The following is a 22,746-nucleotide window of genomic DNA, read 5'->3' as shown; positions in this document are numbered from 1 at the left end:
AAGTCTTCTTAGACTTAGAACTTAGGAAATATTAAATTTTGCCTATTTTGGTTTGCTCCCTCTAACTAAACCACACCCCCCCAAAAAAAAATCAACCCAACCTCACACAACCTAACCTAAACCTTATATAATTCTGTTTCTGGTGTGATATGTTGATTTTCAAAAAGGGATAATCTTAGCAATAGTACCTGATGAAGCAGTAAAATACTGACATTTACTGATGAGGTAGTTTATGCCCAATATGTTTTTGTTGTTTTATGTGGTGGCCGGCCTGCCTTAGTGTGTCCTACACAGGCTCTCAAAGTTTGGTAGGTGCCTCCCAAAAACTACGTCCACAATGACAAAACTTGTCACCCTGCTCGCAAGCAAGGAGAGTTATGCGTGTGTTTGGATGTTGGTGAGCATGCGGCCAGTGAGACATAGTACAACGTGATGTTGAGGTTGTGGGGGGCACAGTTCTCCCTGCTAGAAGACATTTAGGTTAAGGTGAAGATCCTAAGGGGGGGCATTTGGGGGGTGCAGCCCCTCAGTTACTTAGTTTAAGGGGATGTATGGGAGGCACAGCCCTCATACTAGAAGACATTTAGGTTAGGTTTGGTTAGGTTAGGGTAAAGACACGAGGGGTGTGGGGCAGCACAGCCCCTGCCTCACTTGCTAGAAGATATTTAGGTTAGGTTAGGGTAAAGACCCAAGGTGGGATCATGGGGAGTGCAGCCCCATAGCTTGTTTAGGTTAAGGGAGTCTAGATTTTTTTTGGGGGGAAAGTTTTGCTAAATTTATCTCCCTCATCCCCAAAACTTCCAATTTCCCATGTGCCCCCAAGCTTGCTGGGGGAGAAGGGGGATATTTTGAAATACTTAAGGAGGTGCTGTTGGTAACATTTGGTCTCAAATTCTTCAATATGGGTCAATAATAGCTAGCTGCATGAAAAGAAAAAAATAATAAATGTAAAGTAGTTACAGTGAATATACTTACTCAACATATAGTCGTGTCATGAGTTACTGACAAACACTGATAGTAAACATTAACCCTGGAATGTCTTAGTGAAATGGATGACAGGTGTGGAAATCTTGAAGAAAACTTAGTCACCTCAAAGGGCATTTGGGATATTGGTATGTCATTTTGTTTTACTAGCAAGTTGCATATTGTCTCATTCTGAGCAGCAGTATAACTGTCTTTTCACTTTGATGCAGAAAAGTATTGACCAAAACAGACGATATCAAGGATGTGGATGCATCATGGAGATAGAAAGGTGGTGCATATTCTGCAAGCACAGCCAAGTGAGTATCTGAGTTATCAAGTTGAGCATCACAACACACTGCAATCCTAAATTTTATAAACTGCTACAATTCATGATAATATCATTTTCAAAGGATGCCCAGCTATTTAAACCCACATGTCAATTTGCCACACCGTGGAATCATTTAACCTGCACTGAGGAATCATTTTGCCTTGGATTTCCAAACTGCCCTCCAAAGGTTTCTATCCTTCTCTCTGTAACTTTATCTCAAGTTTCCTTTCTGACCGTTCTATTCCAGCTATGGTAGATGGCCACTGTTCTTCACCTAAATATATTAATAGTGGTTTTCCTCAGAGTTCTGTCCTGTCACCCACTCTCTCTCTATTATTCATTAATGATCTTAATCAAACTTCTTGCCCTATCCACTCCTGCACTGATGATACCTCCCTGCATCTTTCCACGTCCTTTGGAGATGACCAACCTTTCAGGAAGTCAACAAATCATGCAGGGATGCCACAGAATGCCTGACTTCTGATCTTTCTAAGATTTCTGATTGGGGCACAGAAAACTTAGTAGTGTTCAATGCCTCAAAAAGCCTATTCCTCCATCTGTCAGCTTGACTTAACCTTCCAGACAACTATCTCCTCTTCTTCAGTGACACTCAATTGTCTCCCTCTTCTACACTGAATATCATAGATCTGTCCTTTACTCATAATCTTAACTGGAAACTTCACATCTCATCTCTTGCTAAAACAGCTTCTATGAAGTTAGGCGTTCTGAGGCATCTCAACCAGTTTTTCTCGCCCCTCCAATTGCTATCTCTGTACACGGCCTTATCTGCCCCTGTATGGAGTACTCTTCACAAGTTTGGGGGCTTCCACTCATAAAGCTTTATTAGATAGAGTAGAATCAAAAGCTTTTTGTCTCATCAATTCCCCTCCTCTTACTGACTGTTTTCAGCTTCCTTCTCGCCGCCGAAATGTTGCATCTCTTTCTATCTTTTATTGCTATTTTCGTACTAATTGCTCTACTTATCTTGCTAACTACATGCCTTCCCTCTTCCTACGGCCTTGCTGTACAAGGCTTTCTTTTTCCTCTCATCCCTATTCTGTCCAACTTTCAAATGTAAGAGTTAACCAGTACTCAATGATTCATACCGTTCTCTGGTAAACTCTGGAATTCCCTGCCTGCTTCTGTATTTCCGTCTTCCTATGACTTGACTTCTTTTAAGAGGGAGGTTTCAAGACATTTGTTCCTTAATTTTGGCTAAATCTTCATATCTCTTTAAGGGAACCAGCACTCAAGTGGGCCTTTTTTTAATATTTATTGCCCTTGGCTGGTTTATCCCCTGCATAAAAAAAAAAAAAAAACACTGTGTAGTCATTGGTTTCAAGTGATTATGAATGGTTACTAGATCATAGGAGACAAGGAGTATTCCTAATAATTGATGTTCTAGTGTATTAGATATTTACATGAATCCACAATCCCACAGGATAGACAGGTTGGACTAAATTGTGGGTTCATGGTGGGAGTGGCTGCCGGCCAGCAAGTAAAGGCACAAAGACAAAGTATAATACACATCAAGGCAGCCATGAATTAAAAGAGTTTGAAATATTGTATGAAATTGTGTGTGTTTTACTGTTTGATCTGCTGCAGTCTCTGACGAGACAGCCAGACGTTACCCTACGGAACGAGCTCAGAGCTCATTATTTCCGATCTTTGGATAGGCCTGAGACCGGGCACACACCACACACCAGGACAACAAGGTCACAACTCCTCGATTTACATCCCGTACCTACTCACTGCTAGGTGAACAGGGGCTACACGTGAAAGGAGACACACCCAAATATCTCCACCTGGCCGGGGAATTGTGTGTGTGTGTGTGTGTTTCACTGTTTTGATCTGCTGCAGTCTCTGACGAGACAGCCAGACGTTACCTTATGGAACGAGCTCAGAGCTCATTATTTCCGATCTTCGGATAGGCCTGAGACCAGGCACACATCACACACCGGGACAACAAGGTCACAACTCCTCGATTTACATCCCGTACCTACTCACTGCTAGGTGAACAGGGGCTACACGTGAAAGGAGAGACACCCAAATATCTCCACCCGGCCGGGGAATTGAACCCTGGTCCTCTGGCTTGTGAAGCCAGCGCTCTAACCACTGAGCTACCGGGCGTGTGTGTGTGTATGTGTGTGTGTGTATTCACCTAGTTGTAATTTTACAGGGCCTGGGTATCATATTCGTGTGGCCCCGTCTCCATATCTACACACATCCAACTTTCCTTTAAAACTATGCACACTCCTTGCTGACACCACCTCCTCACTCAAACCATTCCACACCTCCACACATCTTTGTGGGAAACTATATTTTTTCACATCCTTCAAGCATATTCCCTTGGCTATCTTTTTACTATGCGATCTTGTAGTTCTACTTAAGTTTTCCTCTCTCAACATCATTTGCTCATTATCCACTTCATCCAGTCCATTCAACAGTTTATAAACCTGTATTAAATCTCCTCTTTCTCTTCTTTGTTCCAAGGTAGGCAAATTCATTTCTTTTAATCTCTCCTCATAGGTCATTTCTGCCAATTCCGGAACCATTTTTGTTGCCATTCTCTGCAATCTCTCCAACTTCCTTATATGCTTCTTTTTATAAGGGGACCAAACCACTCCAGCATATTCCAATCTTGGTCTAATTACCATACTAATTAATTTCTTCATCATATCTTTATCCATATAATGAAAGGCTAATCCAATATTTTTTTTATCAAATTATACGTTTCTCCAAACATCTTATCAATATGAGCCTCAAACTGCCCATGGTCTTGTATTATCACTCCCAAATCCTTTTCCTTTTCCACCTTTTTCAACACTACTTCTTCACCCATCTTATATGACCCTCTTGGCCGTCTTCCACTCTTCCCATCTCCATCACATGACTTTTGCTCAGATTAAATTCCATTTGCCACCTCTTGCTCCACTCCCAAATCTTATCCAGGTCTGCCTGTAAAATTTCACAATCTTCTTCACTCTTCACACACCTACACAACTTCGCATCATCCATAAACAAATTAATATAACTGTTTACTCCCTCTGGCATGTCATTTATATATACCAGGAAAAGTATTGGTGCCAGCACTGAGCCTTGTGGGACTCCACTCTCCACCACCAACCAGTCCGACTTTGCATCCCTTATTACCGTTCTCATCTCCCTCCATCTCAAGTAGTTTTCCATCCACTTTAACACTTTTCCTTTCAGTCCTCCATAAATCTCTACTTTCCATAACAGTCTCTCATGAGGTACCTTGTCAAAAGCTTTCTTTAAATCCAAATATACACAGTCCATCCATCCCTCTCTCTCTGTATTTTGTCAACCACTCTTGAATAAAAGCTCAGTAGATTTGTTACACATGACCTCCCTTTCCTGAAGCCAAATTGATGATCCGATAATAACTTATGATCCTCCAGGAACCGTATCCAATATTTCTTTATCACCCTCTCACAAATCTTACCGACCACACTTGTTAGAGACACAGGTCTATAGTTAAGAGGCTCTTCCTTACTGCCTCCCTTATAAATGGGCACCACTTCAGCTCTTTTCCACTCTACTGGTACTTCCCTGTTTCTAATGAGCACCTTATAATATCATATAATGGATCAATCAATTCTTCTCTACACTCCTTCAATAATTTTCCTGAAACTTCATCTGGTCCCATCGCTTTATCATCTTTAAGTTCCTCCAACATTTTATATAACTCCTTTTAGGTATCTTAATGTCATCCATGTGCACATTTCCTTGTACATTCTGTGGCTTTACAAACATTGTTTCTTTAGTAAATACTTGCTGAAACCTATTATTTAGCAATTCCGCTATATTCTTAGGGTCATCTACTATCCCTTGCTCTCCTTTTAATCTTTCAATGGACTCTCTCTTTTTAAGTTTACCATTTATGAACCTGTAAAACAATTTTGGATGTTCCTTACTCTTGTCTACAATATCTTTTTCAAATTTTCTTTCTTCCTCCCTCCTTACCCTCACATACTCATTTCTTGCCACTCTATAATTCTCCTTATTTAGTATATTCCTGCTCTTTTCCATCTTTTCCAAGCCACATCTCTCTTTTCCTTAGCCTTAACACAAGTTGCATTAAACCAATCCTTTCTTCCTTCCTCTCTCGGTTTATACTTTGGTACAAATTTCATAACTCCTTCTTTATAATATTTCATAAAAATCTCATATTTTTTTGCACTTCTCTGATTTGTAACATCTCCTCCCAATCTAATTTTCTGAAATAATTTTTCAAACTTTCTGTGTCCATCTTTCTATAATTCAATCTACCACTCCTGTATGTCTCGTCCTTCCTTCGCTGTGTTGTTGCTATCTGCATTTCCATAACCACATGATCACTCTTTCCCAAAGGACACTTGTATTGTATATCTCCACATAGGTACACTTCTCTTGTTAACACCAAATCCAGTCTAGCCGGTTCATCATCTCCTCTATATCTAGTATTTTCCTTCACCCTCTGTTCCATCATATTTTCCATCATTAGATTAAGAAATCTCTCTCCCATGCTTCTTCTCCAACACCACTTACTAGATTTTCCCAATCCACCTCCTTACAATTAAAATCTCCTACTAGTATCACCTTTCTTTTCCAGATAATACACTTTCCAAACTCTGTAAAGTATCCTTGATCATATTGTCGTATTCCTTAATGTCCAAGAATTTGTTTTAGGAGGTACATAGGTCACCATGATTATTAATTCTTTTCCATCACTTTTTATCCTTATGCTTATCACTTCTGCGTTGTTCTTCCCATACCAAACCTTATCCACATTTATTTCTTTCTTCGTCATAATCATAACTCCTCCTCCACCTTTACTCTCCCTATCCTTTCTCCATATATTATATTTATTATCCAAATTTATCTTTGTTTTTTCATGCAATTTTGTCTCAGTCAAACACTGTGTGTGTGTGTGTGTGTGTGTGTGTGTGTGTGTGTGTGTGTGTGTGTGTGTGTGTGTGTGTGTGTTGACTTAGTTGTATTTACCTAGTTGTAGTTTTACAGGGCCTGGGCTTTACGCCCGTGTGGCCCCGTCTCCATATCTACACTTATCCAATATTTCTTTAAAACTATGCACACTCGTGTGTGATTCACCTTGGTTGCCTACTGGTCACCCCAGCCAGTCTTTCCCATTACGGAGTGAACTCAGAGCTCATAGACCGATCTTTCTGAGACCACATCAACACACAACACACACCGGGAAAGCGAGGCCACAACCCCTTGAGTTACATCCCGTACCTATTTACTACTACGTGAACAGGGGCCACACATTAAGAGGCTTGCCCATATGCCTCGCCGCACTGGGACTTGAACCCGGGCCTCTTAATTGTGTGTTCACTGTTTGATCTGCTGCAGTCTCTGATGAGACAGCCAGACGTTACCCTACGGAGCGAGCTCAGAGCTCATTATTTCCGATCTTGGGATAGGTCTGAGACCAGGCACACACCACACACCGGGACAACAAGGTCACAACTCCTCGATTTACATCCCGTACCTACTCACTGCTAGGTGAACAGGGGCTACACGTGAAAGGAGACACACCCAAATATCTCCACCAGGCCGGGGAATCGAACCCCGGTTATCTGGCTTGTGAAGCCAGCGCTCTAACCACTGAGCTACCGGGCCGTGTGTGTGTGTGTGTGTGTGTGTGTGTGTGTGTGTGTGTGTGTGTGTGTGTGTGTATTTACCTAGTTGTATTTACCTAGTTGTAGTTTTACAGGGCCTGGGCTTTATGCTCGTGTGGTCCCGTCTCCATATCTACACTTATTCAATTTTTCTTTAAAACTATGTACACTCTGTGCTGATACCACTTCCTCACTCAAACTGTTCCAAGTCTCAACACATCTTTGGGAAACTAAATTTTTAACATCTCTCAGACATCGTCCCTTCCTTAGTTTCTTACTATGCGATCTTGTGCTTCTAAAGTCATATTCTTCTCTCAGGATCAGTTTCTCATTATCCACTTCATCCATTCCGTTAATCAATTTATAAACTTGTATCAGATCCCTCTCTCTCTCTCTGCTCCAAGGTTGGTAGATCCATTGCCTTTAGTCTCTCCTCATATGCCATCCCTTTAAATTCTGGAACCATTCTTGTAGCCATTTTTTGTAGTCTCTCTAATTTTCTTATGTGTTTCTTTTTATGGGGAGTGTGTGTGTGTGTGTGTGTGTGTGTGTGTGTGTGTGTGTGTGTGTGTGTGTGTGTGTGTGTGTGTGTGTGTGTTAGTTCAGGGTTAATTTACCTTTCATTTTTTTTTACTGTACATTTTAGTTTTGAATCCATGATTTTAGGTTTTATTAACATCTGTCTACATAAGGCTGGTATCTGAAAAAAAAAAACACTATGTAGGATCCGGTGGAAAAAAGTATGTAGTCTATAGGGATTTGCAGGGTAAAATATTCACTTTTTTAAATGAATATGTGAGAAGAGAGAGGTGATCTTATCAATTGCTGAAAGCTTGTGTTCACTGCAGTGACCCAGTGTACAGCTGAATTTAACATTTTTTTTTTTTTTTCATTCTATGTTAAAAGTTTTATAGCCTATTTTAAGTTTAAAAGTTTTATATGTATTTAGGTTTTAAAAGTTATGCATTTACATTTGGAATATATATTAGTTTTAAAGGCCTTATTTCTATATTCAACACATGAATTTAATAAACTTTCCTTTTTGCAATTCTTTATTTAACACTGTCAGGTAACACTGAGTCAGATAAACAGCACCCATGATTTCACATCATTTCTTCACATTCCACAAAGTTAATGAACATACAATGAATATGTGAGCAAATTAGCTCTTAAATGTTGGTGAAAAATCTTGTGGGGAAATTGTTTTGTGGATGAACTGACATGTGGGTAAAATTATTATAACCCTTTCAAAGAATGGATCAGTCGTGAAGTATATGTTCCCATATCATCATCTGTTTATTCAGATTTTGTCCATTGAATCTGATATATGATGAGATTCAATGGTAGTTATCCAATGAACTTACTGGACCAGAGATAGATTTAAAAGATGGAAGTATTCAATATTGTCTCATTAGTCACATTTTATTTCTTTGCTGCCTATATAAGTCAAAAACAGGCAGAGAGAAAAATTCCATTGTCTTTATTTCAGCAATGGTAGTGGAGAAGCCTTGTAATAAGGAATACAATCCTGTGCACATAGAGCTCAGGTCTGGTGCAGTTGATACAAAGGTAGAAGAGGATTTCAATCCTGAAGTTGGTATGCTTGAAGAATCTGGTAAGTGTCTGTCATTTTGCTGGTGGTTTCTAGTCTCATCATTTTTTTTTTTTTTTTTTTTTTTTTTTACTCAAGGCAGTGTAGGAGTAGACTCAGAAATGATTTAAACTTACCTCTCATCTCTCCACTGAACCATACCAAGTATGTTTTCTAACTAGACAAAAATTCCATCTCCAGTAGAATAGATTTAAGCTCTAGTGGTTTCTGGAACGCCCCCAAAATATTTCTAATCTTATTGATCAATTTCTCTATTGCTTTTTATATCATGTGAGTACTATGTAAGTCTTACTCATGATTTCATTACACAAAGCAATTTGCTATGCATTATGTTCTTTAGGAAACTTTTTGACCACATTAACTAACTGCTTTTTACTTTTCCTAAAATATAATAATGTATAAATTACAGTTTTCATATCAGGAAATTCTCTCTCTCTCTCTCTCTCTCTCTCTCTCTCTCTCTCTCTCTCTCTCTCTCTCTCTCTCTCTCTCTCTCTCTCTCCTCTCTCTCACTCACACACACACACACACACACACACACACACACACACACACACACACACACACACACACACACACACACACACACGGTAGCTCAGTGGTTAGAGCGCTGGCTTCACAAGCCAGATGACCGGGTTCGATTCCCCGGCCGGGTGGAGATATTTGGGTGTGTCTCCTTTCACGTAGCCCTGTTCACCTAGCAGTGAGTAGGTACGGGATGTAAATCAAGGAGTTGTGACCTTGTTGTCCCGGTGTGTGGTGTGTGCCTGGTCTCAGACCTATCCCAAGATCGGAAATAATGAGCTCTGAGCTCGTTCCGTAGGGTAACGTCTGGCTGTCTCATCAGAGACTGCAGCAGATCAAACAGTGAATTACACACACACACACACACACACACACACACACACACACACACACACACACACACACACACACACACACACACTGTTTGCGGACGATGCGAAACTGTGCAGAATTTTAAAGCACAAAGAGGATTTTGAAATACTGTAGGAATACTTAAATAAGATCTGGAAATGGAGTAAAAAGTGGGAGATGGAATTCAATGTGGACAAAAGCCATGTTGATAGAATTTTCAGAAAGACATATAATTTGCTAAGGAATATTGGATTAGTACTATAATAAGACCCAGATTGGAATATGCAGGAGTAGTGTGGACCCCTCATAAAAAGAAACACATAAGGAAGTTGGAGAGACTACAAAAAATGGCTACAAGAATGGTTCCAGAATTTGAAGGGATTACATATGAGGAGAGACTAAAGGCTATGGATCTACCAACCCTGGAACAAAGAAGGGAGAGAGGAGATCTGATACAAGTTTATAAATTGATCAACGGAATAGACCAAGTGGATAATGAGAAACTGATCCTGAGAGAAGAATATGACGTTCGTAGCACAAGATCGCATAGTAAAAAGCTGAGAAAGGGAAGATGTCTGAGGGATGTTAAAAAATATAGTTTCCCGCAAAGATGTATTGAGACGTGGAACAGTTTAAATGAAAAAGTAGTGTCTGCAACGAGTGTGCATACTTTTAAAGTAAGATTGGATAAGTGTAGATATGGGGACGGGGCCACACGAGCATAAAGCCCAGGCCCTGTAAAACTACAACTAGGTAAATACTAGGTAAATACAGTGCTTACTCCAATTTTGCGAGTTCAAATTTTGCGATACGCCAATTTTGCAACCAAGGACCAAAAATTGCCATTTTAAAAATTTCCCCATCTTGCTCCTTTTTCCCAGTATTGCGAGTGGTGGCGGGAGAGAGAGCATTCCCGAAAATTATATATTACTGTATTATATAGGCAATATTTTATTAATTTATTCATATTTATCATATACTATAGTATTATCATATTTATATTATATTTATCATAATTTGGTGGTTTTTGGCTAGTTTTCATAAAAATTTAGTGGTAAATCAATGAAGCTCATCTGGCAACACTGCCCCGCTCCCTCCTGCCTTCCATTTGTTTACGTACACCTCCACGGAGTTCTCTCTGCAAATTTGGAGGAATCCTTGTGCTCGACTTTGTGCAACATGGCGCCACCAACCAAGAAAAACATTAGGCTGACTTTGGAGCAGAAGATGAAGATAATTAAGATGAAAAGAGATGGAAAAAGGAACTGTGATATTTCTAGAGAGTTTGGTGTGGGAGAATCAACTGTGAGAATGGTGTTTAAAAACAGCGAGAAAATTGAAAAAGCTATAAAAACCTATGGTGGACAGATTTTTGATACTCATAGCCATTGTACAAACATTGTGATCATTCATATGGAAAGATACCTGGCTCAATATGTATGTGATATAAATATGGGCAAAATATTAGGAAAATATTGAAAAATTAGGCAACCATGGACTATATTCAATTTTTCCCATAGGAATAATTGTACTTCCAATTTTGTGATTTCCAAATTTGTGACGCACAATGCCGCCCCATTTGTCGCAAAATTGGAGTAAGCACTGTACACACACATGGGAGCCACCATCAAGGACGGAGGTGTCTGAGCAGCTTGCAGAAAATGCTACAAGAGGACTTGGACCCAGGCCTAGACGTATGTACCGGGGAGAGGGGGCCATAGGTTCTCCTATCTCCAAATGAAATAAGTGTTAGTTTATGTATAGTCAAGGATAGATAAAGAGAGACATGGATCCAAGTAGCGCTGCCAGGCGCATGGAGGAACCAAAACATACGCCGGCCGAAAATCAACATTATATAGAAACACCTATTTGTTTAAGAAAACTGACTGAAGATACTATGGATAAGGATTTCTCGGGTTTCTGAGATGAACAACAAAACACAAGGAGACCTGTAAATGTAGAGAGAGAATTAAGATATTTGAAGGAGGCGATGTCCAGTCTCATGGACAAACATGAGTGACTGGTATCAGAAAACACACCCTTGAAATTGAGAATAACTGAATGTGAAAAGGTCAGTGGAATAAACCAGGAATTAAAAGAAGAGATTTTAGAAATAAGGAAGTAAAATGTTGCTCTAAAAACCACATGCCAGAACTTGCAGGACAAAGTGCAGCAAGGGGTTACAGACAGGATAGAAGGTGGTCTAGGTGAAAACAAATTGAAAGAACTAAGAAATGAATGGAAACAAGAACAAGAGGAGGAAAAAGTCAAATTTTCAGAAGTGGTAAAGAGACAAATTCAGGAGAACACAAAAGTTGCTTTAATCGAAGTTATCAAAGAAAAGGAAAGTATAGTGTGAGATGCAGTGGACAAGAAAAAAAACTTTGTGATCTACGGGATGAGAGAAAAGAAAACTCCAAATAAATTCACAAGAGAACGTGAAGAAAGGGAAATGGCCAAAACGGTTATTAAAAGGGTACAAGACAGCACACAAGAATTTGACCAGGAGGTGGAGGAAGTGGTTTGGCTGGGAAGGCACACTGAAGGGGGTAAGAGACCAATGAAGGTGAAAATGAGATCTCAAGTGGCTGTAGAATGTTGTTGTTGAAGATTTGCCAATCCAAAGGATTGGCATGGGCCTTTACTGCCATGGTGGCGGCCCATAGGTGTTTGCTTTCCATAGGTGTTTGTGCTTGTAGTAGGTGTCCAGCGTTGCATGCCTTGTGGCTGTAGAAGAAATAATGGCTAGAAAAGGGAAGTTAGCTGATGATGTTGATCACAAGGAAATATGGATAAAAAAGATATGAACTTAGAGGAAAGGAAAAAGGAGAAAGTGCTAAGAAGTGAGGCTAAGGAAAAAAATGAGATAAGGACAGAGATAGAGAAGAAGAATTTTTACTTGAGGGTTCTGGATATAAGACTAAAGAAGTGGTACTTAAGGAAAAAAGAGGAGGTCGTGGAGGAGGCAATAAATTAAGAGTGACTTATACTAACGTAGATGATTCGTTATGAAGTATATTGGAAGTTCGGGATTATTTGAAAGAGAAAAAGCCAGATGTGATATGTATCATTGAAACAAAACTGAAGAATGAGATACATGTCAACTTTAAAGTTGAAGGATATAATACCTGGAGGAGGGACAGGAAGGATAAAGGGGGAGGAATAGTGCTAATAATGGTTAGTGATAACACTTGTGTGGAGGATGTGCAATATGGAGAGGACAAAGTGGAAGCATTGGGAGTAACAATCAGAACAGAAGATTTGAAGAATAGAAAAATTATAGTTACATATGTTCCACCAAAGACTAATACATGGGGATCAGAAGAGCATAAAGATATGCAAAGGGAGACGATAAAGTATCTGGATAACATGATAAGAAGAGATAGAAGAATACTCTTAGCTGGAGACTTTAACTGTAAGAAAATAAACTGGGGAGAGATGGAAGTAATGGACAATGCTGGGCAGTGGAGTGAGAAAGTGTTACAGATGACTATGGTTAATACAATGAACCAGTGGGTAGAAGAGTCAACAAGATACAGGGGGAAAGAGGAACCATCGTTACTTGACCTAGTCTTCACAAAAAAACTGGAGTCCCCTCCAATCATACAATACCTTAGTCCAATGGGGAAAAGTGATGATGTGACATTAGAGATGCAAATGCAGGAGGAAGATGAGATAAGATACAGAGAGGACTATAAAGGAGAGAGATTAAATAATAATAATAATAATAATAATAATAATAATAATAATACTTTATTGCTCTTACAGAGAATTTGTCTTGTGCTTGTCAGAGTATAAAGAAAAATTGTAAAAGTAGAAAGACTACCAAAGCTATCAATTACATCTATTCATCTCCAATCACGAACTACCCAAAACATAAAAAACATAAATATAAAACATTAAAAACATTGCTGATATCCTTCTGAGCCGCCTGCCATTACAACTGTTGATTCACATTCATTATCTTAATACTAGATGGAACAAATGACTCCCTATACCGAGATGTTCGGCCTTGCACTGACCTCCACCTTCTGCCAGATGGTAACAATTCGTAACATAAGTGCAGAGGGTGACTGGGGTCATTTATTATGATATTGCTTCTCTGTACAACCGCTCGTTTTATACAGGTCCAACAGTGGCTTTGTATTTTTTACTTTTAATCGGCTACATTTCTTTATTATCTTGTCTAGTTTACCTTTAGATTCCAAAGTACTATTTCCATACCAACAGCATATAGAAAATGAAAAAACTGATTGTAGTATACTGCTGTAGAACAAATCCAGTATTTTATTACGAACATTTAACTTGCATAGTTTTCTAACAAAAAGCATTCTTGAATTTGCCTTCTTATATATTTTATCTATGTGGGAAGAAAAATTGAGTTTATTGTCTATAACTCTTCCTAAGTATTTGTATTCTTCTACCACGTCAACAGTTTCATCATTAATTTCCAAAGATTTATGTTGTACGGAAGTCTTACTAAAATCAATAATCATTTCCTTAGTTTTGTTAACATTTAGTTCCAAAAAATTATCTTTGCACCATGTACTAAATTTGTTAACTTCTTCTCTATAAATAACATCATTATTCACACAAAGTGAGACAATGGCTGTGTCATCTGCATATTTAAATATCTTATTACACTCATTTCGACTCCTACAATCATTTGTATAAAGAGAAAACAGTAGTGGTGACAATACGCAACCCTGGGGTGCACCTGTATTTGTTACAATTGAGTCAGAGATCTGATCTTTAAACTTTACATATTGCACCCTTCCAACCATAGAACAAGTGGTGGACTCACACTAAGCCTTATAAGTGTTTCCATTAACATGTGAGGCTGTATTGTGTTGAAAGCACTTGAAAAATCCACAAACAATACCTTAGCAAAGTGCTTACTGTGTTTGTTATTTACATTTTCCATAAATCGAAGTATATAATTTATAATTGATAACGTAGCATCTTCCAGACACCTATTCTTCTTGTAAGCAAACTGATAAACATCCAATTGGTCTTTCACTTCAAGAAACAAGAACTTTTTAATAACACTTTCTAAACATTTCATAAATATACATGTCAAGGCTACAGGCCTGTAATCATTACAACCTTTAGGTGTTTGATGTTTTGGCACGGGAATAATTTCAGATGTCTTCCACAGTTTAGGTATATAAGATTGATCCAAGGAACTCTGAAAAATCCTACATAAAACTGGAACCAACTCATATTTGCAAATGCTTACTACCTTAGCACTTACTCTGTCAGGACCTGCCGCTTTATTGCTCTTAATTCTTTTCAAACTTTCTAGTACATCCTCATACGTTACAGTGAATATTCCATGTTCCTTGCTATATAAAAGCTCAGTAAGGTTGTTCCGTTCTGAAGAGTAATCCTGGACATCAAATCTACAATAAAACTTATTCAAATCATTGCAATAATCCTTTACATTTGTAATATTTGGACACATGGATTTCTTAGTCATTCCAGTAATGTTACGCAAACCTTGCCAAGCAGCCTTTGTATCTTTCTTAAACCAATTTTCAATTTTTCTTTTATATTTTTCTTTTTCCATACTAATCATATCATCTATTTTCTTCTGAATGATTGTTAAGTTTACTCTATCGTTTCGTAATCTACAAAGTCTTTTCTCATGTAGTAAGTTTTTCACACCTTTCGTAAATTATGCAAGAGCAGATTTTGAAAAACTAAGGAGTTATTTTGCTGATATTGAGTGGAGTAATATTATATGCAGGAAGACTGTACAAGAGAAATATGACATTCTTACAGGAATACAATGAAGGAGTAAAAAGTTGGTTCCTGTTTATAGAGTTCAGAAAAAAATACATACATGGTACAATGCTAGATGCTTACAAGCAAAAAAGGCAAAGGATAAAGCATGGAAGAAACTTTTAAAGCAGGGAAATTACTATAATAGTCAGCAGTACAAAGATACTAGAAATGAATATATTAGAGTAAGGAGAGAGGAAGAAAGTAAGTTTGAGAAGGATATAGTGGATAAAAGCAAGGATGAACCAAAACTTTTCTACAAGTTTATAAACGGCAAAACAAAAAATAAGGAAACAATTGAAAAAATAATTAAAGAAGGAAAGACATGCCAAACAGAGAAAGAAATGTGTGAAATAATGAATGAGAGCTTCAAAACAGTATTCACTGAAGAAGATGACTTCATAGAACCTAATAGGACATTGAATTGCTTAGATTACAGGAAATTGCAGTTCATAAAGAGGATATTGGAAGATTACTGGACAAGTTGGAAGTCAGGAAAGAAATGGGGCCAGATGGTGTATCAGGCTGGGTGTTAAAAGAATGTAAAGAGCAATTACTTGAGCCAATTTGGGAAATAATTAAAAGTTCAATAAATGAAGGGAAAGTTCCACTAGAGTGGAAGAGAGCCAATGTAGTACCGATATTTAAAGGAGGAAAGGCAACAGAACCACTAAACTATAGACCAGTGTCACTTACAAGTGTCGTAGGGAAGTTGTGTGAAATAATTATCAAAGAAAAATGAGTTAAATTTCTAGAAGAGGAGCAAGTCATATTGAACAGATTTGGGTTCAGGACAGGGCGGTCATGTGTATCAAACTTATTAAGCTTCTACTCCAGGGTTATTGTAGGACTTGAAAACAGAGATGGATGGGTGGACACAGTATACCTGGACATTAAAAAGGCATTTGATAAAGTCCCTCACGGAAGACTTCTTTGGAAACTAGAGAACATAGGAGGACTGCGTGGAACCTTGCTCGAATGGACAAGAGATTATTTGAAGGATAGAGAAATGAAAACTGTGATCAGAGATACATACTCATCTTGGAGTAAAGTAACTAGCGAGGTGCCACAAGGGTCAGTGTTAGCTCCCATTATGTTTCAAGTTTATGTAAATGACATTCACATTGGGGTAAACAGCTATATGAATTTATTCGCTGATGATGCAAAGTTGCTAAAAGTTATCAGAACCAGAGAGGACTGTATACTGCTACAGGAAGATTTAAATGAGATCTATGAAGTGGAAATTTAATGCCAAGAAATGTCACATAATGGAACTAGGAAAGAGTAAGAGAAGACCAGTATGGAACTATCTGATGGGAGAGGAGCAAATAATGAAGATTAAAGAGGAAAAAGATCTTGGAGTGATCATACAAGAAAATCTGAGCCCTGATAAACACATAAATTTTTTTTTTTTTTTTTTTTTTTTACATTACATGGGCACTGGCCAAGGGCAAACAAAGTGTTGGAAAAAAAAAAAATCCCGCTGGTTGCCAGGCCCTGTTAAGAGGAAAGTAGAAAGAGAAAAAACAAAAAAATCTAAAAGGAGGGTCCAGTTAACGTAAGAGGTGTCTTGACACTCCTCTTTTGAAAGAGTTTAAGTCATAGGCAGGTGGAAATACAGACACAGGTAGAGAGTTCCAGAGTTTACCAGTGTAGGGAATGAAGGAGTGAAGATACTGGTTAACTCTTGCATTAGGAAGATGGACAGAATAGGGATGAGAAGAAGTAGAGAGTCTTGTGCAGCGAGGCCGCAGGAGGGGGAAGGCATGCAGTTAGCAAGTTCAGAAGAGCAGACAGCATGAAAACAGCGGTAGAAGACAGATAAAGATGCAACATTGCGGCGGTGACTTAAAGAATCAAGACAGTCAGTTAGAGGAGAAGAGTTGATAAGACGAAAAGCTTTAGATTCTACCTTGTTTAGTAAAGCTGTGTGTGGATCCCCAGACATGAGAGCCATACTCCATACACGGGCGGATAAGGCCCTTGTACAGAGCAAGCAGCTGGGAGGAGAGAAAAATGGACGAAGACGCCATAGGACACCTAACTTCTTGGAAGCTGATTTAGCAAGAGTAGAGATGTGAAATTTCCAGTTTAGATTTTTAGTGAAGGATAGACCGAGTGTGTTTAATGTAGAGGAGAGGGAAGTTGAGTGTTATTGAAGAAGAGAGGATAGTTGTCTGGAAGGTTATGTCGAGTAGATAGTTGTAGAAATTGAGTTTTGAGGCATTGAACAAAACCAGGTTTTCTCTGCCCCAATCAGAAACAAGTGAAAGATCAGAAGTTAGGCGTCCTATAGCATCTCGCCTTGAGTCATTTAATTGTTGTTGGGTTGGGCGTCTGTTGAACGCTGTTGAATAATGCAGGGTGGTATCATCAGCATAGGAGTGGATAGGGCATTGAGTCAGATTTAGGAGATCATTGATGAATAATAGAAAGAGAGTGGGTGATAGGACAGAACCCTGTGGAACACCACTGTTGATAGTTTTAGGGAAGAACAGTGACCGTCTACTACAGCAGCAATAGAACGATCGGAAAGGAAACTGAAGATGAAGGTACAGAGAGAAGGATAGAATCCGTAGGAGGGTAGTTTAGAAATTAAAGATTTGTGCCAGACTCTATCGAAGGCTTTCGATATGTCAAGGCCGACAGCAAAGGTTTCACCGAAGTCCCTAAAAGAGGATGACCAAGATTCAGTTAGGAAAGTAAGAAGATCACCAGTAGATCTGCCTTTACGGAAACCATACTGGCAATCAGAGAGAAGGTTGTGAGCTGATAGATGCCTCATTATCTTCCTATTAAGGATAGACTCAAAGGCTTTAGAAAGGCAGGAAATCAAAGCTATAGGGCGGTAGTTAGAAGGATTGGAGTGGTCACCTTTTTAGGGACAGGTTGAATGTGAGCAAACTTCCAGCAAGAAGGATAAATAGAAGTAGAGACACAGATGAAAGAGTTTGACCAGGCAGTGAGCGAGTTCGGAAGCACAGTTTTGAGAACAACAGGAGGGACTCCATCCGGACCGTAAGCCTTCCGAGAATCAAGGCCAGAGAGGCCAGGAAAACGTCTTTATAAAGAATTTTAATTTTAGGGATGAAGTAGTCAGAGGGTGGAGGAGTAGGAGGAATATGCCCAGAATCATCCAAAGTTGAGTTGGTAGCAAAGGTTTGAGCGAAGAGTTCAGCTTTAGAAAAAGAAGAGACGGCTGTAGAGCCATCTGGATGAAGTAAAGGAGGGAAAGACGAAGAAGTAAAGTTGTTAGAGATATTATTGGCTAGATGCCAGAAATCTCGAGAGGAGTTAGAATTGGAAAGACTTTGACATTTTCTATTGATGAAAGAGTTTTTAGTAAGTTGGAAAATAAGATGTTTGGACTATTATATAGGATGTTGACTAACATAAGAGTGGCATTTCATTACATGGATAAAGATATGATGAAAAAAATCATCACAAGCATGATATGCCCAAGGCTGGAATATGCAGCAGTGGTATGGTCTCTGAGTTCTAAAAAAGATATAAGAAAATTGGAAAGGATACAGAAGATTGCTACAAAGATGGTGCTGGAATTAAAGGACCTCACATATGAAGAATGACTGAAGGAAATGGGACTGCCAACCTTATAAGATAGAAGAGAACACGGGGACTTAATAACAATGTATAAGATAGTAAATGATATTGAAAAGATAGACAAAGAAGACTTGGTGCTGTTGGTGGAAGAGTATGGAAGGACAAGAGGACATGAAAAGAAGATCATTATGAGGCAGTGTGTGAAGGATGTTGGAAAATACAGTTTTCCACACAGAACAGTGGAAAAATGGAATGCATTGGATAATGGAATTGTTGCAGCATATAGTGTGCATAACTTTAAAGAAAAATTAGATAAATGGAGATATGGAGACAGGACACTATGAGCCCCGCTCAAACCCTGTGCAATACAACTAGGTAAACACACTCTCTCTCTCTCTCTCTCTCTCTCTCTCTCTCTCTCTCTCTCTCTCTCTCTCTCTCTCTCTCTCTCTCTCTCTCTCTCTCTCTCTCTCTCTCTCTCTCTCTCTCTCATGAAATTTACTTCTTACTTGAATTGGTCACTATGGAGTGAACTTTTTGAATTATAAGTATACTGAAAAAGGTAAAAGACTTGGTACTGCTTTCTCACCTATTTCTCAATACAGCTATATATATCAAACATGCAAAATGATAAAGGATCAAAGAAAAGTAATCATATTGTATTGTCTTTGTTTCAGAGGTGGTAGTGAAAGAGGAGGAAGAATATGTTTATGATGAGGGATGTGACCCTCTCTACACAGGGCTTGAGTCAGGTGATAGGACAGGAGTTACAGCAGAGGTGGAAGAGAACTTGAACCCTGTGGTTGGTGTGCCCAAAATCTCTAGTAAGTGTGTTATTTCACTAGTATGTACTTGCCTCACAAATTAGCATTCCATTTTAGACTAGCAGTTATCATCCTTACAAATGGTCATCTCTGTCAGGGCCCCCGCATGGGGGGGGAAAAAGGTACTACAGTACCGGGGCCCGGCAGTCCAGGGGGGGCCGGGCCCGTGATAGCAACCTGAATTTGATAGTTGAAAAAAGAAAAGCCCAAATACTAAAGGGGCAGCTTAAAGAAAAGTACCGCTAGTAAAACTGAAAAAAAAAAAAAATACAGTGCTTCAACTGTGCTTGTTATATTCAAAGTTAAATTGCATCTACATTTTATGAAAACAACGATTTTCCATTAGTCACCCGTCTCCCGTCAGTACAGTTGCAGGTTTTCTGTTATACTCAATTCGTTGTGCAAATTCACATGTAAGTCTTTCGCTCATTGCAACATTAATTAATTATTGACAAAATATTATTATTATTGATTTTGTAAGTTTCACTGTTTCACAAAGTGAACATAACTATCAGCTTGATTGCAGAAATTTTTGGTTTTAAATTTACCGTTCGAATATGAGTACTGTCATTGCTGCTGAATGAAATATACAATAAGAAACTGCAGTCAGTTTTTGGTGAAGTGTGCGTAGCACTTCGCATATTCTGTACACTGCCTGTTACAGTTGCTGAGGCTGAGCGCAGCTTTAGTAAACTTTCTCTAATAAAGAACTATAAGAGATCAACCATGGGTCAAGAGCGCTTGTCACATTTGTCACTACTGTCAATTGAGAATTCGCTAGCCAGGCGCTTAGACTACAGCTCAGTAATCAATGATTTCGCCATGAAAAAGGCAAGGAAGGTGAAATTGAAACTCTAATGATCTTAAGTGTAGTGTGAGGAAATTAATGTGGCTGGGTCTTCAGAAAGCTCAGCAATGTCTTGAGCACTGTTTGTGGCTGGGAGAGGACGCAGGTGATTGTGTTTTGAATGTTATGGGTGTTTGACTACATTGTAACAAAAGTGTGTTGGGGTGTTTCTGTGTGGTTGGCCTCAGTGGCTGACAGGAGGAAGGAATAGCGTTGTGTTGAAGAAAAGCCAGGATAAGGTGGAAGGAGGTGACTGATGTAGACGCAGTACCAGTGAGGTGAGTCACCGTGAGTGTGGTGTGAGCAAAGCCTAAGGATTATGTTTCACAGTCTATTATTATTGGAGATTTATACAAGAACTGCGATTTTAGTTAGAGGGCTTAGTATTTTCTGGCTGTGGAATTTGGAAGTTAAATTAGGATTAAAACTAAAATAAGGCAGGTTTAATTTGCCCTAACAGGAAATTTTGATGGTAATTCATTTAAATATTAAGTAGGTTTTGTATATCTTGAGCTGGTTGTAAGGCAAGCCTTGAGTTGCGTAGTGGGGGCAGTTTTACAGTAATGGGTAATCCAGCTCGCAGTAGTATTCAGTTTTATTAGGCTACTCCTGAAGGTCAGAGAAGAAACATTAATTAATTTCAAATGTCATTAATTGAATATTATATTTCCAATTAGGCCTACCCATGCTTAAAATACAGATCAAATAAATAAATTTGACATTTTCCTGTCATTTATACTTAAACCACCTACACTGCACTTAAGCATTTTTAACTGCATGAGGAGTTCGAGGAGTAGGTATTTCCAGATTTTTTTTAAAGGGGCGGGGCCCGGGATTCCCAAAAGTACTGGGGCCCAAAAGGGTGGTGCTTGGGCACTGATCTCTGTATCAACAATTTTCCTTTTAATATTTGAACCAAAGAATCACTTCTTACTTATTTTTTTCACATAATTGATGAAAAGAATAAAATTGGATTCATATGTTACTTTTTTTCCTTGAAAGATTCTTAAGTTACCTGCCTAACTTTTAGCAAAATTAAAAGCAATTTAGCTGCCATATATATATATATATATATATATATATATATATATATATATATATATATATATATATATATATATATATACAGTGGAGACTCAATACTCGAACTTAATTCGTTCCAAATGGCTGTTTGAGTATTAAAAAGTTTGACTATTGATACCTTTAAATCAGGTAATTCGTTCTAATCTTAGCAAAATCTCAAGTTTATAAATATTTCTCTATTTATTATATATATATATATATATATATATATATATATATATATATATATATATATATATATATATATATATATATATACAGTGGAGACTCAATACTCGAACTTAATTTGTTCCAAATGGCTGTTTGAGTATTAAAAAGTTTGACTATTGATACCTTTAAATCAGGTAATTCGTTCTAATCTTAGCAAAATCTCAAGTTTATAAATATTTCTCTATTTTTATTTATTTATTTATTTATTATTATTATTATTATTATTTGTTTTATTTTGATTTGTACCTACCATAAGTGAAGGCTGGTGATGGATAACTTAGAAGAGGAGGGAAGAAGGGTGGGGAGGTGGAGGGAGATTACTGGAGGATGAGTCACCATCTATGTAACTTTTCTCCTGGTGTTATTCCTGGGATCCACTAATGGAGTGCTGCGGCTCACCAACACTTGCACTCTCAGCAGATTCCTCATTTTCATCACTAAGAAGCATCTGTGATGCCATCATAGTTTCTAAATGAAAAATGACCGACAATGCAGAAGAATGTTGTCTTTCTCTAGACTGCGGCAGGACTAGGGATGTGCACTGGCATCTGGTATACTGGTATTATGGTAGTGCATGTATTACCAGGAATAGGGTATTAGAACGGTGTAGTGGCAGCTGTGAGAAGGGAGATGACAGGGTTTTGTATATGACCAAATGTGCGACTACTTGATTGCCAGATATTTTTATCAATAATAAACCTTTGGTGTTAATGTAAATTTATAAATGAAAACTACAGAAAAATGCAGGAGAATGTTATTCTGATAACTGCAGCAGCACAAGTCACAATTGGCGGAGGGGGAAGGGGGACACCAGGAACCTGTTGTTTGAAACCATGTGTGTGGACGTTCAACTATCAGGTATTTTTTCGAGTATTAAATTGAAGTTTTGCTTTCGAGTATTGAAAAGTTCGAGTATTGAGTCTCCATGTATATATATATATATATATATATATATATATATATATATATATATATATATATATATATATATATATATATATATATATATATAT

The 22,746-nt window shown here is 38.3% G+C and overlaps 1 protein-coding gene across 8 annotated transcripts in view; it reads left to right on the top strand.

Moving 5' to 3' along the window:
- The window catches only part of LOC123499522 (piggyBac transposable element-derived protein 3-like), a 59,187-nt gene that overhangs the window by 2,516 nt on the left and 33,925 nt on the right, over positions 1–22,746 (top strand). For 4 of the 8 annotated variants that reach the window (XM_045247582.1, XM_045247583.1, XM_045247584.1 and 1 more), the window contains 3 exons: positions 1,194–1,280; positions 8,426–8,551; positions 19,447–19,593. In XM_045247582.1, coding sequence (XP_045103517.1) covers positions 1,226–1,280; positions 8,426–8,551; positions 19,447–19,593 — 328 coding nt within the window. In that variant the 5' untranslated portion in view covers positions 1,194–1,225. Of the gene's footprint in view, positions 1–1,193; positions 1,281–8,425; positions 8,552–19,446; positions 19,594–22,746 lie in introns of those variants that run through there. The other 4 variants (XM_045247587.1, XM_045247589.1, XM_045247585.1 and 1 more) reach the window with 3 other exon arrangements.

Source organism: Portunus trituberculatus, chromosome 50, assembly GCF_017591435.1.
Source record: "Portunus trituberculatus isolate SZX2019 chromosome 50, ASM1759143v1, whole genome shotgun sequence".
In the NCBI taxonomy this organism is placed as follows: domain Eukaryota; kingdom Metazoa; phylum Arthropoda; class Malacostraca; order Decapoda; family Portunidae; genus Portunus; species Portunus trituberculatus.
The sequence above is the reverse complement of the archived record's forward strand: the minus strand, read 5'-3'. Positions and strand labels throughout refer to the sequence as shown.